This window comes from Diabrotica virgifera, chromosome 7 (assembly GCF_917563875.1).
Source record: "Diabrotica virgifera virgifera chromosome 7, PGI_DIABVI_V3a".
Taxonomy (NCBI): domain Eukaryota; kingdom Metazoa; phylum Arthropoda; class Insecta; order Coleoptera; family Chrysomelidae; genus Diabrotica; species Diabrotica virgifera.
Window position 1 is genome coordinate 20,767,794 of NC_065449.1, and position 13,583 is coordinate 20,781,376.

The 13,583-nt window shown below is 32.1% G+C and overlaps 1 protein-coding gene across 1 annotated transcript in view; it reads left to right on the forward strand.

Annotated features, from left to right (window-relative positions):
* LOC114325979 (ras-related protein Rab-21) overlaps positions 1 to 13,583 on the forward strand; it is a 38,499-nt gene that overhangs the window by 4,047 nt on the left and 20,869 nt on the right. The window contains exon 2 of the mRNA XM_028274136.2: positions 12,517 to 12,803. Within this exon, the coding sequence (XP_028129937.1) occupies positions 12,517 to 12,803 (287 nt within the window). The remainder of the gene's footprint in view (positions 1 to 12,516; positions 12,804 to 13,583) is intronic.

The window sequence follows — 13,583 nt, forward strand, 5'->3', positions numbered from 1 at the left end:
AAAGTCTTTTTAAATTTAATTTATTTACACGCCACACCGTTAACACCACTGTAATAAAACGAGCGATTTCGTATTTATTTACGACTTTATTAATTTATTTATACAAGTTTTCTTTTACAAACTCTAGCTTACTTAAACTAACCCAAATAAAAGCGCGCTCCACCTTAAATAGCAAATCACGTTATTCTCGATCATTCCAGGCTAAGCCACCTCTGGCTATCAGCTCATTACGCCGCCTACTCAAGGTACGTTCTAGACTTCTCTTTACCCCTCCGCCGACGCCTTGAATATTCGATTACGTCATCCTCGAGTTGTGTACCGTTATACGGGGGTCGGCCAAGAGTTCTCTTTCGTTACAGTAGCCACCATTTGGTTTTCATTAGTTAAATAATGATTGTTTTATGCTTTGAGATATACTGTCATCATATTTCAACTCTTAAAACCACCCTTGTTGGAGCTATATATAAAAAATTTACTTATCCTAAAAGAATAATTTCGGCTTGCATCGATTTACATAAAAATTTGGGATTAGGATCATCTCACCCTTTACTTCATATTCTATATCATGCTAAAGGGCGTTGATTATTTTAGGGGTGTAAACTACTCCTTATTTTCAAAAATTATATAAAAACATTGTAAACTTTAATATGGGTAAAATTTGGTTTTGATTGGTTAAATAATGATTGTTTTATGCTTTAGGATATGATAACATAATATTTCAACCCTTAAAAACCACCCTTAATAACATTGCAATTTTTATAGGTAGATAATTTAATAGATCTATACAGAAAAAAAAGTAGAGTTAAAGAATTACAAAAACATTTATTTACACAAAAATACGAATTTACAAATATATACAAATAGAAATACAAATAGTTTTTTAGTCATCTTCCAGTATACGAACAGGTTCTGTGGTATTTATGCCCGATTTCACCAACGATACCTAAATATTTAAGAATTACCTAAGTGGGTTTAGGTACTTCCTAACTCTAAAACGGATTTCACCATACGATAATAATTGCCAAACCGCTTAAGTACCTTGCGTTAGGATACCGTTTTCGATCTCCCTAAACTTTAGGTATTACTTATCGTTGACAGTTGCCCGATTTCACCAACGATACCTAAATATTTAAGAATTACCTAAGTGGGTTTAGATACTTCCTAACTCTAAAACAGATTTCACCATACGATAAGAATTGCCTAAACCGCTTAAGCATTACCTTACGTTAGGATACGGATTTCGATCTCCCTAAACTTTAGGTATTACTTATCGTTGACAGTCAGGTTATATTTTTACAATTTTGACTAATGTACTTGTGACGTTTGTCAATAATTTGCTTCTTACCTTAATTTTTCTGTTATTCTGTAATATTAGGCATAGTAGTTGTAATTTTGTATTTTCTTTTATATTATTAATATAATATGTGTTGGAAAATATAGAAAATATAGAAAATCCTTTGGAGTTTTTTACAGGTCTGTTGACAAAATTATGTAGTCTACCTACTATCTAACAAGCTAGTGTTGTGTTTCAAAAACCCATTCACGATATAACTAAAAGTGTGTCATTAAAAAATTAATAATAAAAAGCAATTTTCAACATATTATTTATTTTAAAATTATTTCATTAATTAAAAATTCAACTAACTTCAATTTTTCGTCATAATATGTAAAATTTACAACTCTTTTCTTTTCCTCCATTTCACTGTACATATTATACAAATAACACACAAGACTATATTTATTATATACAAACTTAATGCACAAATAACTAACTACCTACTAAATAAAATAACTACTACAACAGTAGAAAACTGAATAAAACCAAATTGGCAAACAAACAATAATGACAAATAATCGAAAAAGTAAGAAAATGTCATCTTATTCTTCTTTTTATTTATCAAAAATAGTTCAAACGTACCCTAGGTAATACCTAGGAAAGCATTTCCTAGATACGCAGTTGTTTTAGTTGTGAAATGCGATTGTTCCTAAGTATTGACTTAAGAAGTTCCTATCGATAAGAATGACTTAATAAGGCAACTGTTTAGGTATCGTTGGTGAAATCGGGCATCAGATTATATTTTTACAATTTTGACTAATGTACTTGTGACGTTTGTCAATAATTTGCTTCTTACCTTTATTTTTCTGTTTTTCTGTAATATTAGGTATATTAGTTGTAATCGTGTATTTTCTTTTATATTGATAATATAATATGTGTTGGAAAATATAGAAAATCTTTTGGAGTGTTTTACAGGTCTATTGACAAAATTATGTAGTCTGCCTACTACCTAACAAACTAGTGTTGTGTTTCAAAAATCCATTCATGATATCACTAAAAGTATGTCATTAAAACTTTAACATATTATTTATTTTAAAATTATTTCATTAATGACAATTCAACTAACTTTAATTTTTCGTCATGTGTAAAATTTACAACTTTTTTCTTTTCCTCCACTTCACTGTACATATAAAAATAACATACAAAACTTAACAAACTTAATTCACAAATAACTAACTACTAAATAAAATAACTATAACAGTATAGTACAAAACTGAATAAAACCAACTTGGCAAACAAACAATAATGACAAATAATCGAAAAAGTAAGGTAATGTCATCTTATTCTTCTTTCTATTTATCAAAAATAGTTCAAACGTACCCGAATTAATACCTAGGAAAGAATTTCCTAGATAAGCAGTTCTTTTAGTTGTGAAACGCTATTGTTCTTAAGTATTGACTTAGGAAGTTCCTATCGATAAGAATTACTTAATATGGCAACTGTTTAGGTATCGTTGGTGAAATCGGGCATAAGTCTAGTAAAATAAGATTACACTACATGTAAATCGAAATGTAAATTCGTACAGGTTGGAACAAATTTTATATCAAAGTTTAGGTGAGTACCAAAGATATTTTCAAGAAAGTATCCAAATCATATCATTGTTTAAATAATTAATTATTTTTTTACTTCTGAGGTAATTCGAATTTTAATGAAGGTCTTTAGGATTTTTTTCTACAAAGCTGAAGGACAAATCTTTCACCGAAGACTTACTAAATTAAATTTGACCCCCTATTTATTTAAATAATTATATATAAAATTTAAAAATCAAATCTACAAAAAAATATTTTTTGCGTTTTAAATAAGCATTATAATTTTTTTATTTAATACGAGAAGTTGCGCTATATTACCAGTATTAAGCAAAAAACATTGGTTACAAATATTTAATAATTTATGAGATATTTAATTTGTTTATCAAATGTTACTATATTTTCAATTGCAAAAACGCGGTTGTTACCACCAGAGTATAAACCTGTTTAAAAGCTCATTACTTTTATTTTTATTTATGTTTTCGTTAAATGTGTTGATAAATTCAAATTTCAAATTAACTCCCCTCTAAAATAACATTTGAAAATTGTTCTAATTTGTTTATAATTTGTTTTTTTAATAACGTCGCGGGATTAAACATTTTGAAATGCTGTTCCTATAATCGGGTTCCTGGGAATTTTTCACTAATTAACAAATTTTTTTGTCGTTTTTTCTTCTTTTTTTTTGCTTATAGAAAAAGATACTTTTGCTCATAGAGGGGGTTTCATTAAGAATGTCCAATCTCTGAGTAGTCGATTCTAGATCTCAAAATATTAAGATTTAACCAAAATCACTTAAATAAAATAAGGCTCCTTATTGAGTTACAGGGTGAGTTTTAAATTAAAAATTTAAAAATTATTTTGGCTCAGTATTTTAAAACTATTCGACGTATCCTTTTCATACTTGGTAGAAAGTGTAGGTGCTATACAACTTATGAAATTATGTTAAATACAGGTTTCCGGCTGTTACCAGAGGCGTACGACAGGGGAAAGCAAATGGTTGCCCCTTCCCAAATTCTACGTCACTGGCTAAATTGCTGTTTTAGCGCAATTTTTAGATTCTCCAATACTCTCTATGTAAATAACTTACTCTTCACTCGTAACGATAAAGTCATTAGGTTTCGAGATATTTGCAGTTAAACATGTAACGGCACAGTTAGTTTGATTAATGATTTGTGCCGCTTAATTTTTAATTTCAAATATTTCGAAAACTAATGATTTTATCGTTAAGACTGAGAGTATTTTATTCATTCTTAATCATCAAATCATTAGTTTTCGAGATATTTGAAACTAAAAATTAAACGGCACAATATATTAATCAAAATAACTAAATAACTGTGTCGTTACATGTTTAACTTCAAACATCTCGAAAACTAATGACTTTATCGTTACGAGTAAAGAGGATGTTATTTACATAGAGAGTATTGGAGAATCTAAAAATTGTGCTAAAATGGCAATTTCACCAGTGACGTAGAATTTGGTTAGGGTCAACCATTTACTGTCCCCTGTCGTATGCTTCTGGTAATAGCCGGAAACTTGTATTTAACATAATTTCATAGAGTGTATAGTACTTACACTTTCTACCAAGTATGAAAAGGATACGTCGAATAGTTTTAAAATACTGAGCAAAAATGTTTTTTTAATTTTTAAATAAAACACCTTGTAACTCAATAAGGAGCCATATTTTATTTAAGCGATTTTGGTTAAATCTTAATATTTTGAGGTCTAGAATCTAAAACTCAGAGATTGGACATTCTTAACCCTCTAACAGGCAAGACCGTCTTAAGACGCTTTGCATTTTAGCTTATAAAACTTATAAATGGTTTTTGCTGCCACAGTAACGACATGCCCCTTTAAAAAACCTTACTTGATGTTATTCGATACAACTAAACACATTCTGGCATCGCGATTACGTTATTATCGTTAGTTTGGCATCGCGATTACGTTATTATCGTTAGTTTTAGTTTAGTCAAGTGCTAACATCCCATAAAGTGGCAGTGAAAATTATTTCTTCATAAACATTATTTTTAAATCGTCAAAAAACACGTTTAGATCAAAGTGATCAACTTGATAATTTTATGGTAAGTAGATTATATTTCATGTTTCAGTAATATAATAAGCTTTTAGTAAAAACTATTGTGTAAATAGGCTTTATAAACCTTTATAAACAAAAATACCAAGACCATTTCAAGACGGTCTTGCCGGTTTACGTATAAAAAATATCCCCTTCAGTAAAAAATTTTGTTATCTTTTTGTGCGTAGGAACATGCTTATTTTCCTGTTGTTCTATTATTTTTCTTTTCTGTGATAGATGCATCGTCTAAATCGTAACCATAAGAACAAAATCAATTTGGAAGAATTGTCAGATGAACAATTATTCGACTTTATTGATTCCGTTGAAATCGACGATAGCATTTATAGTAGTGACGATAGTATTGTGGATCCCGACTATGTTGATGATAGTATTGAGCCTAAAAAACCTTACAGCCTATCCAGGTATCAAAACTAGTTCATCTGGTGTTTAAAAAAGAGCGGTTCATCAAGTTGCTGATGTACGTTTTGATGGTGAAAACCATTTTCCAGTTTGTTTCAAATGTGACCTCCATTTATGCGGCACACATGGGCGCCCATGGGGGGCGTGCCCCCCCCCCCCAGCTTTTCGGGTGCTGTAAACTATATATTATATGGTTATCCAAAGTATACAAAATATATTGTGCAACATCTTCACTTCATTTTAAATACCTAGGATGTTGGATAAACGAGACACTAAATCCGGATGAAGAAATTAAAACTCGTATAGAAATTGCAAGAGGAGCATTTATGAAACTTAGATCTATTCTGAGCAACTCTCAGCTGAACTTACAACTAAGAATCAAGTTCCTAAAATGTTATGTGTATCCTGTATTACTATATGGATGTGAAACCTGGATCATGAAGGTTAACATGATGAACAAATTAGAAGCCTTTGAGATGTGGTCGTATCGTAGAATGCTCAGAATATCTTGGGTTCAACGCATTCCTAACAGAGAAGTCTTAAACAGAGTAGGTCAAGGCGAAGGTGACTTAATGAAGATGATAAAAAAGAGAAAACTTGAATATCTGGGGCATATAATTAGAGGTAGCAGATACAGGATGCTGCAGTTAATACTCAATGGAAAGATCGACGGAAAAAGAGGAATTGGTCGAAAGAAATATTCATGGCTCCGAAACCTTCGTCAATGGACTGGCTTATCAGCAGATCAATTGTTACATGCCGCACAAGATCGAGAACGATATCGGCAAATTGTTATGGAAGCTACCCACGCCTAAAAATTTGGGCACGGTACTTAAAGAAGAAAAAGAACATCTTCACGTCTTCTGCCCCCCCCTGAAAATTTTTATATGGGCGCCCGTGGCGGCACAGTCGGTAAAAATTGTTTTTGGGATTACCACCATCAAAAATAACATGTTATATACTCATTTTTCTTAATAAATCTTGTTTTATAATAAACATCTACCAAATTTATTTTTTACTCATAACCCGACAAGACCGTCTGTAGAAAGTCTTCACTATTTCTCACCTAGCACTTATTCTAGACAAGATTTTTAGCAGAAAATTTAAAAATAAGTTATTTTTGCCTATATTTACTTGAAAAAAAAAATATCAACTTCAACAGATAATTTTTACGATTTGGCCTGTAAGAGGGTTAATGAAACCCCCTCTATAAGCAAAACTATATCTTTTACTAAAAGAAAAAAAAAAGAAGAAGAAAAAACGACAAAAACAATTTGTTAATTAGTGAAAAATTCCCAGGAACCCGATTATCGGAACAGCATTTCAAAATGTTTAATCCCCGCGACGTTATTAAAAAAACAAATTATAAACAAATTAGAACAATTTTCAAATGCCATTTTAAAGGGGAGTTAGATTGAAATTTGAATTTATCAATACATTTATCGAAAACATACATAAAAATAAAAGTAATGAGGTTTTACACAGATTTATATTCTTTTGGTAACAACCGCGTCTTTGCAATTGAAAATATAGTAACATTTAATAAAAAAATTAAATATCATAAATTATTAAATATTTTTTAACCAATGTTTTTTTACCTAATATTGGTATCATAGTGCAACTTCTCCTATTAAATAAAATAATTTACAATGCTTATTTAAAACGCAAATAATATTTTTTTGCAAATTTGATTTTTAAATTTTATATATAATTATTTAAATAAATAGGGGGACAAATTTAATTTAGTAAGTCTTACGTAAAAGATTTATCCTTCAGCTTTGTACAAAAAAAAATCCTAGACCTTCATTAAAATGTAAATTACCTCAGCAGTTAAAAAAGTAAATATTGTGCAAAAAGGACCCATTTTTAATTATTTAAACAATGATCACCTGATATAATTTGGATACTTTTTTGAAAATATCTTTTGTATTCACCTAAACTTTGATATAAAATTTATTCCAACCTGTACGGACTTAGATTTTGATTTTTTTTATTTTATTAGGCTAATTATACATACGTTGAAAATGCTCCATAAGCGGACTATTCGAATTTTCCGAAAAAAAATTTGTTTTATAAACATAGCTCCTTCATTTTTGGCGATAAAAAGAGTTTGGTTTGTGTTACTAAAACATACAATTTTGATATCTACAGTTTTTTTGATTAAATGTATATTTTTCGAGGTATTCTCAAAAACCCCCTAAACAAATCGATTTTTTCGTCGAAAAACTGTTATTTTCAGGCGCGAATAACTCGAATAAAATTAGTTTTACGAAGAAAATGTAAAAAACGATTTTTTCTTAGAATCACTTTTTCCATCGAATTACATGGTTAAAATGTAATAAAAAAAATTACTACCCCCCGAGATGGGGTGGCAACCACCCCCAAGGTTTTAGCGTACAGTGGCATGATATAGAAAATGATCCTTGGACTATTCCCTACCTTCTGTGAAAATTTCAATTGCGAATTCTGTGAAAAAATTGCGAGCCAAAATGCTTCATTTCCTCGACTATAAACGCATATGAATCCTAAAATTGTAGATTTTCTTTCTAAAATAGTTTTAATTTATTTTCTCTAATAGCTACTTTACATGATGCAAGTAATTGCGAATAGGTCTGGATCCCGCGTATGAAAAAATGTTGATTAATAGCAAGCTGAAAATTTGTTAATAGCTTAAGGGTGTCTAGTCGGATAAACTTTGATATATGGGAACACTGTAACAGGGGCAGCTTTAATTGTGGAACAGGTTAAAAATTTGGAACGGTCAGACCACGAAAACGGCACATTTATTTTGTCCGACAGAACAGACTTAAACTCTTCGAACAGAGATTAAACGCTCATGCAAAAATAAAACTGCTATTTATCACCTGTCATAATTCCTGTCATTTGACATTTCTACATGTTCCGCTCATTAAAACGCCCATTTGGTGATAAATAGCAGTCTGATTTTTGCATGAGAGTTTAATCTCTGTTCGGAGAGTTTAAGTCTGGTCTGACCGTTCCAAATTTTTAACCTGTTTCACAATTAAAACTTCCCCTGTTCCAGTGTTCCCATATATGAAAGTTTGTCCGACTAGACACCCTTAAGCTATTAACAAATTTTCAGCTTGCTATTAATCAACTTTTTTTTCATACGCGGGATCCATACCTAGAAATTTATTGCACAAGTTCTTGCAGCAAGAACTTCTGCAATAAGTTGCAACTAGCTTTCTGCAATAAAGTGATTACACGGTGCAAGTAATTGCATAAACTGACATGAAATGGACAGAAACTTTGACATACCATAAATATTAGGTTATGCTGTTTTTATAAATTAAAAATGTAATTTTTTGAGTAGAGTTATCAGATATATTAGATTAAAAATGTTAGATTATAATTTGAGAAAATTATAATATGTATTATGTATAACAAAATCAATTAATACCTAATGCAAGAATACCTATAATACATTATTCATTTACAAAAGGAAACAAGTTGTTAAATACAAAAGAAATAAAAATAGAATATAGTTTCTTTAATCTCTATGTTGCATAATTAAAGTTATCCGCCAGAATAATGTTATCTGTGAAGCGTGAAATTGGTAAAAAGTTCCTCTAGTTTTGTCAAAAATTGTTTAGTTTGAAATTTAGGATGACAGAATGTCAAAACAAACAGTGTAACATTAAAAGTTACTAAAAATATAACCAAATTGCAGAAAAAATTGCATGAAAAATAGGACATGTTCTATTTAGCTGCAACTTCTTGCAGCAATTTCTTGCTGCAAGAAGTTGCAGCTTTTCTGTGCAATTCGCGTATGACACGATGCAATTTCTATTGCTGCAAGAAATTGTGCAATTAGTTGCATCGTGTAAAGTGGCTATAATGTTCGGTTACAAATTAATTTTGATAAAATCGGCATTACCACGCTAAAAACTCTCATAAGGACTGCATTGCCTATGTTTCCTATACTGTAAAGTCAAGGTGGGACGGACTATAGACAGGTAAATTGTCATTGTATACCGGGTGTACCAATCAAACTGTGTTTTTTTTCTCCCCCCTGTGGAATATTCTAGCATTTATAAAATACTAAAAGTAAAACCCAACAATAGATTCATGTTTTTTAACATTCTGTTTATATTTATTCGCTTATATTGGATAATAAAAAAATTAGGTACTTTAACAACTAGCATTGCTTGTCGTCAATACAGGGTGTTTTTAAATAAGTATGGAAAAGTTTAAGGGGTAATTCTGCGGGAAAAAATAATGACAGTTTGCTTTATAAAAAGTATGTCCCCAAATTCTTCGTTTCCGAGATACGGGGTGTTGAAATTTTTCTTACAAACTGAAGATGTATTTATTGCTCTAAAACCGGTTGAGATATGCAAATGAAATTTGGTGGGTTTTAAGAGGTAGGTTTTATTGCGCATTTTGTGACATACAATTAAGAATTTTATGTTCACCATTGGCACACATAGGGGTCATAATGGTGAATATAAAATTCTTAATTGCATGTCAAAAATTCAGAATAACTACCTCTTAAAACCTACCAAATTTAGAGCAATAAATAAATCTTCAGCTTGTAAGAAAAAATTCAACATCCCGTATCTCGAAAACGAAGCATGTGTGGACATATGTTTATAAGTCAAACTGTCATTATTTTTTCATGCAGAATTACCCCTTAAAGTTTGCCATACTTATTTAAAAACACCCTGTATTGATGATGAACAAGGCTAGTTGTTAAAGTACCTTTTTTATTATCCAACATAAGCGAATGAATAAAAAAACAGAAAAAAAAACTGGCTTACAAATTGTAGAAGCCTCGGAGGTGTTACCAGAGAAGGTTCCCATTGTTTTCAATCTAGTAGGATGTAGAGTGTAGAGTAACATTTTTGGATGTTGTTTTACGTGCTGTTAGTTTGAAAACTTAGTTTTTTTTTGCAAGCCGCTAGGGCAGTGGTTTCCAACCTTTTTGTACTTGCGCCCCCCCTTTAAAAAGAAAAAATTGTTGCGCCCCCTTAATTTTTCAAACAATATAATTTCGTAAATACTCAACTGATATTGTAATTTATTTAATGGGCTACAAAATAATATACAATATCGTATGTAAACTTATAAATAAAAACATACATATTTATTATGAGAAATAATAATTTTAAATGTAATAAAAACAAATCTTACATAAATACAAAAAAAGAATATATAATTAATACAACATTATAAAAATTTAATGCGACGATTGAGCTTTTTTTCAGCACAAATTTTCTCACCCGTGGTATCATTGTTTAAGACAGCTACTGTAGAAAAATCAGTTTCACATAGGTAAGATGTTACAAATGTCAATAAAATTTCTAAAACTTTGTTTGTCAAAGTAGGAAATTCGTCCTTTACTCGTAGTCAAAACGAGTATATTTGCGAATATATATGTGGATGATACAGATGATGCGGAAGATGAGGATGACCTACAAAGAGAACTTTATCGATTCTACCAAGCATGTCGACGACTCAACATGATCATAGCCATAGCCACGCAGAAAAAAAATGCATTACCATTGCGAAAGATCCAATTAGATGCAAGCTCGTAGTAGAGGGGAAACCCATAGAACAGCTAAACCAGTTCAAATATCTAGGTGTAGACTTATCAAGTTATCATGACCCAGCCAGAGACGTAAGAGGACAAATAAACAAGGCCGCAGTCATGTCCGGATGTTTGAGAGATGTGATCTGGAATAACCCATATATGGAAATGGACAGCAAAGTTAGAATTTATAAAACTTGAATCAGATCTGTTATGACCTATGGCATTGAATCAAGAGAAGACACAAATAAAACCAAAATCATGCTAGGTACAGCCGAAATGAAGACACTAAGAGCCATAGCAGGGAAGACAAGAAGGGATAGAATACGAAACAACATCATCAGTCAACAATGTGGCGTGCAAGATGTAGTAAGATGGGGTAGACAAAGACGAAGAGAATGTTTCAGTCATGTAAAAAAAAACGGAGGAGCACAGACTACCAAGAATTGAGCTAGAAGGAAAGCCAGCTGGCAAGCGTCCACCGGGGAGACCACCAAAAGGTATGGAGAGTACCGGGGAGACCACCGGGAGAGATAGCTGGCAGTCTACGTCTCAAAATTATTTCAACGTCGGAATTAACAGATCGACATATCTACAACAAGTATAAGAAGAAGAAGATTTGGCGCTCGGCTCCAAACGCGAAAGCGAGATGTATTTGTTACATCAAGAGTATGGATGGATGTTTTAGCATTTGTACCAGAAAAATTCGCGGCGAGGATTGTGGATTACTATTTTGCAGATTCATTTTTTGACACCTATTCAACTTTTTTGGTTTGTATTCGAAAATATTTTGGAAACAGTGGCATGCCCCCCTTGCAACAGCCTCGCGCCCCCCTAGGGGGGCGCGCCCCACAGTTTGGAAACCACTGCGCTAGGGCATCCCTGCCATTTCGTTCGTTGCAATCCGTGACTGCACGCCGGGGTTTGTCCTAGTTGGGTCAGAGAGAGCAGCATATGTGCCTCCTGATGAGAGACTAATTTGGGTTTTAATTTCAGTATTTTATAAATGCTAGAATATTCCACAGGGTGTGGTGAACTTTGAGAAAAAAACACAGTTTGATTGGTACACCCGGTATACAATGACAATTTACCTGTCTAGCAACAATATTATTACAGCGATATTGTTGAAGAATAAGACTATAACATATTAAAGAAATCACTTAAATCGGACAACAGGTTTAGGAAATTCGAGACATAAAAATGACCCATTTTGTGGGTGGCCCGTTTTCTCTGACGCGCAGTTTATTTTACAATAATACTTAGGCCGGCCACGGACGAGCGACTGTGGCCGGCCACGCTGTGGATCCACAAAAGTAGTTTCCGATGATTAACCATGGGTGACTGTGGCCGGCCACAGTCCCTCGTCTGTAACGAACAACGGAACGTCCACTCCACATAAAAATCCACGGTCGATCATCGGAAACTACCTTTGTGGATCGATAGCGTGGCCGGCCACAGTCGCCCGTCTGTGGCCGGCCTTAGATGTATAATTAACAAAATCTGCACAGATAAACATGTAGTTCCTATTTTAAAGCTACTTTCAAGCAAACATACATATTAAATTAAAATATTACTGATAGATAATGAATTTACGTGACTTGGAACTTTTCAGGCTTCGTTTTTAACGAAAAAATTGAATTTAGACGGCAATCGCGTAAATCTTTCCATATGGGATACAGCAGGTCAAGAGAAATTCCATGCCCTAGGTCCGATTTACTATAGATCATCGAATGGAGCCGTTCTGGTCTACGACATCACCGACGAAGACTCCTTTCAGAAGGTGAAAAGTTGGGTTAAGGAGCTCCGGAAAATGTTAGGGACTGATATTTCGTTAGTTATCGTTGGAAACAAGAGTGATTTGGAGAAGGATCGGCATGTGGATGTGGAGGAGGCTAAATCGTAAGTAGATAAAATATGTTATACATATGCTATTAAAATATGTTAACCTATTGTTTATAATAGCATTGTCTGGCAGATGAGTTTAAAGTATGGAACGCCTCAATTGACCTATCTCTGAAGCAGTTTGCACGATTTTTATAGATTTGGGTATGTAAGGGTCTTGTGGTGCGGCCGATATTAAGGTGGTATTTACATTGTTGTAAGATTTTCCATTTTTCTGGAAATCTAAGAACTTTCTTATTTTAAATAAAACACAATGCATATTTTTTGCATTTTTAAATCCTTAAGAAATACTGATTATTTTTAACTATAAAACATTTATAAAACAGAAAAACTATATAAAACATTTTTGTAGCTTATAAAAACAAAGATATTCGTTCATTTATAAATCTTCTAGTTTTTATTACTAAAAGAGATATGGTAGGTGAAAGAGTTTGTTTTTTTTTGGTGCATATTGAAATCGGTGTATTCAACTTGAAATAACAGAGAAACGGTCTATGCTTTTTCTCATGAGGATGTTTCAGTGCGTCACAGTTTTTCGATTTCTTTCTAACGCATTAAATTGTATGTGACAGAAGAAAACGCACGTCGGTGATTACATTTCGTCGGTGACATTTATAACATTTATTCTAGTTGTCAATAGATGGCGCTATAATCGAAAACAAATTATTTACTAATTATATCATATATCTACGAATATAATCTGTACAATTTATAAGACTATACAAATCAAAGAAAATACCATTTTATAAATGCAATAAACACTATTGATTTGTTTTT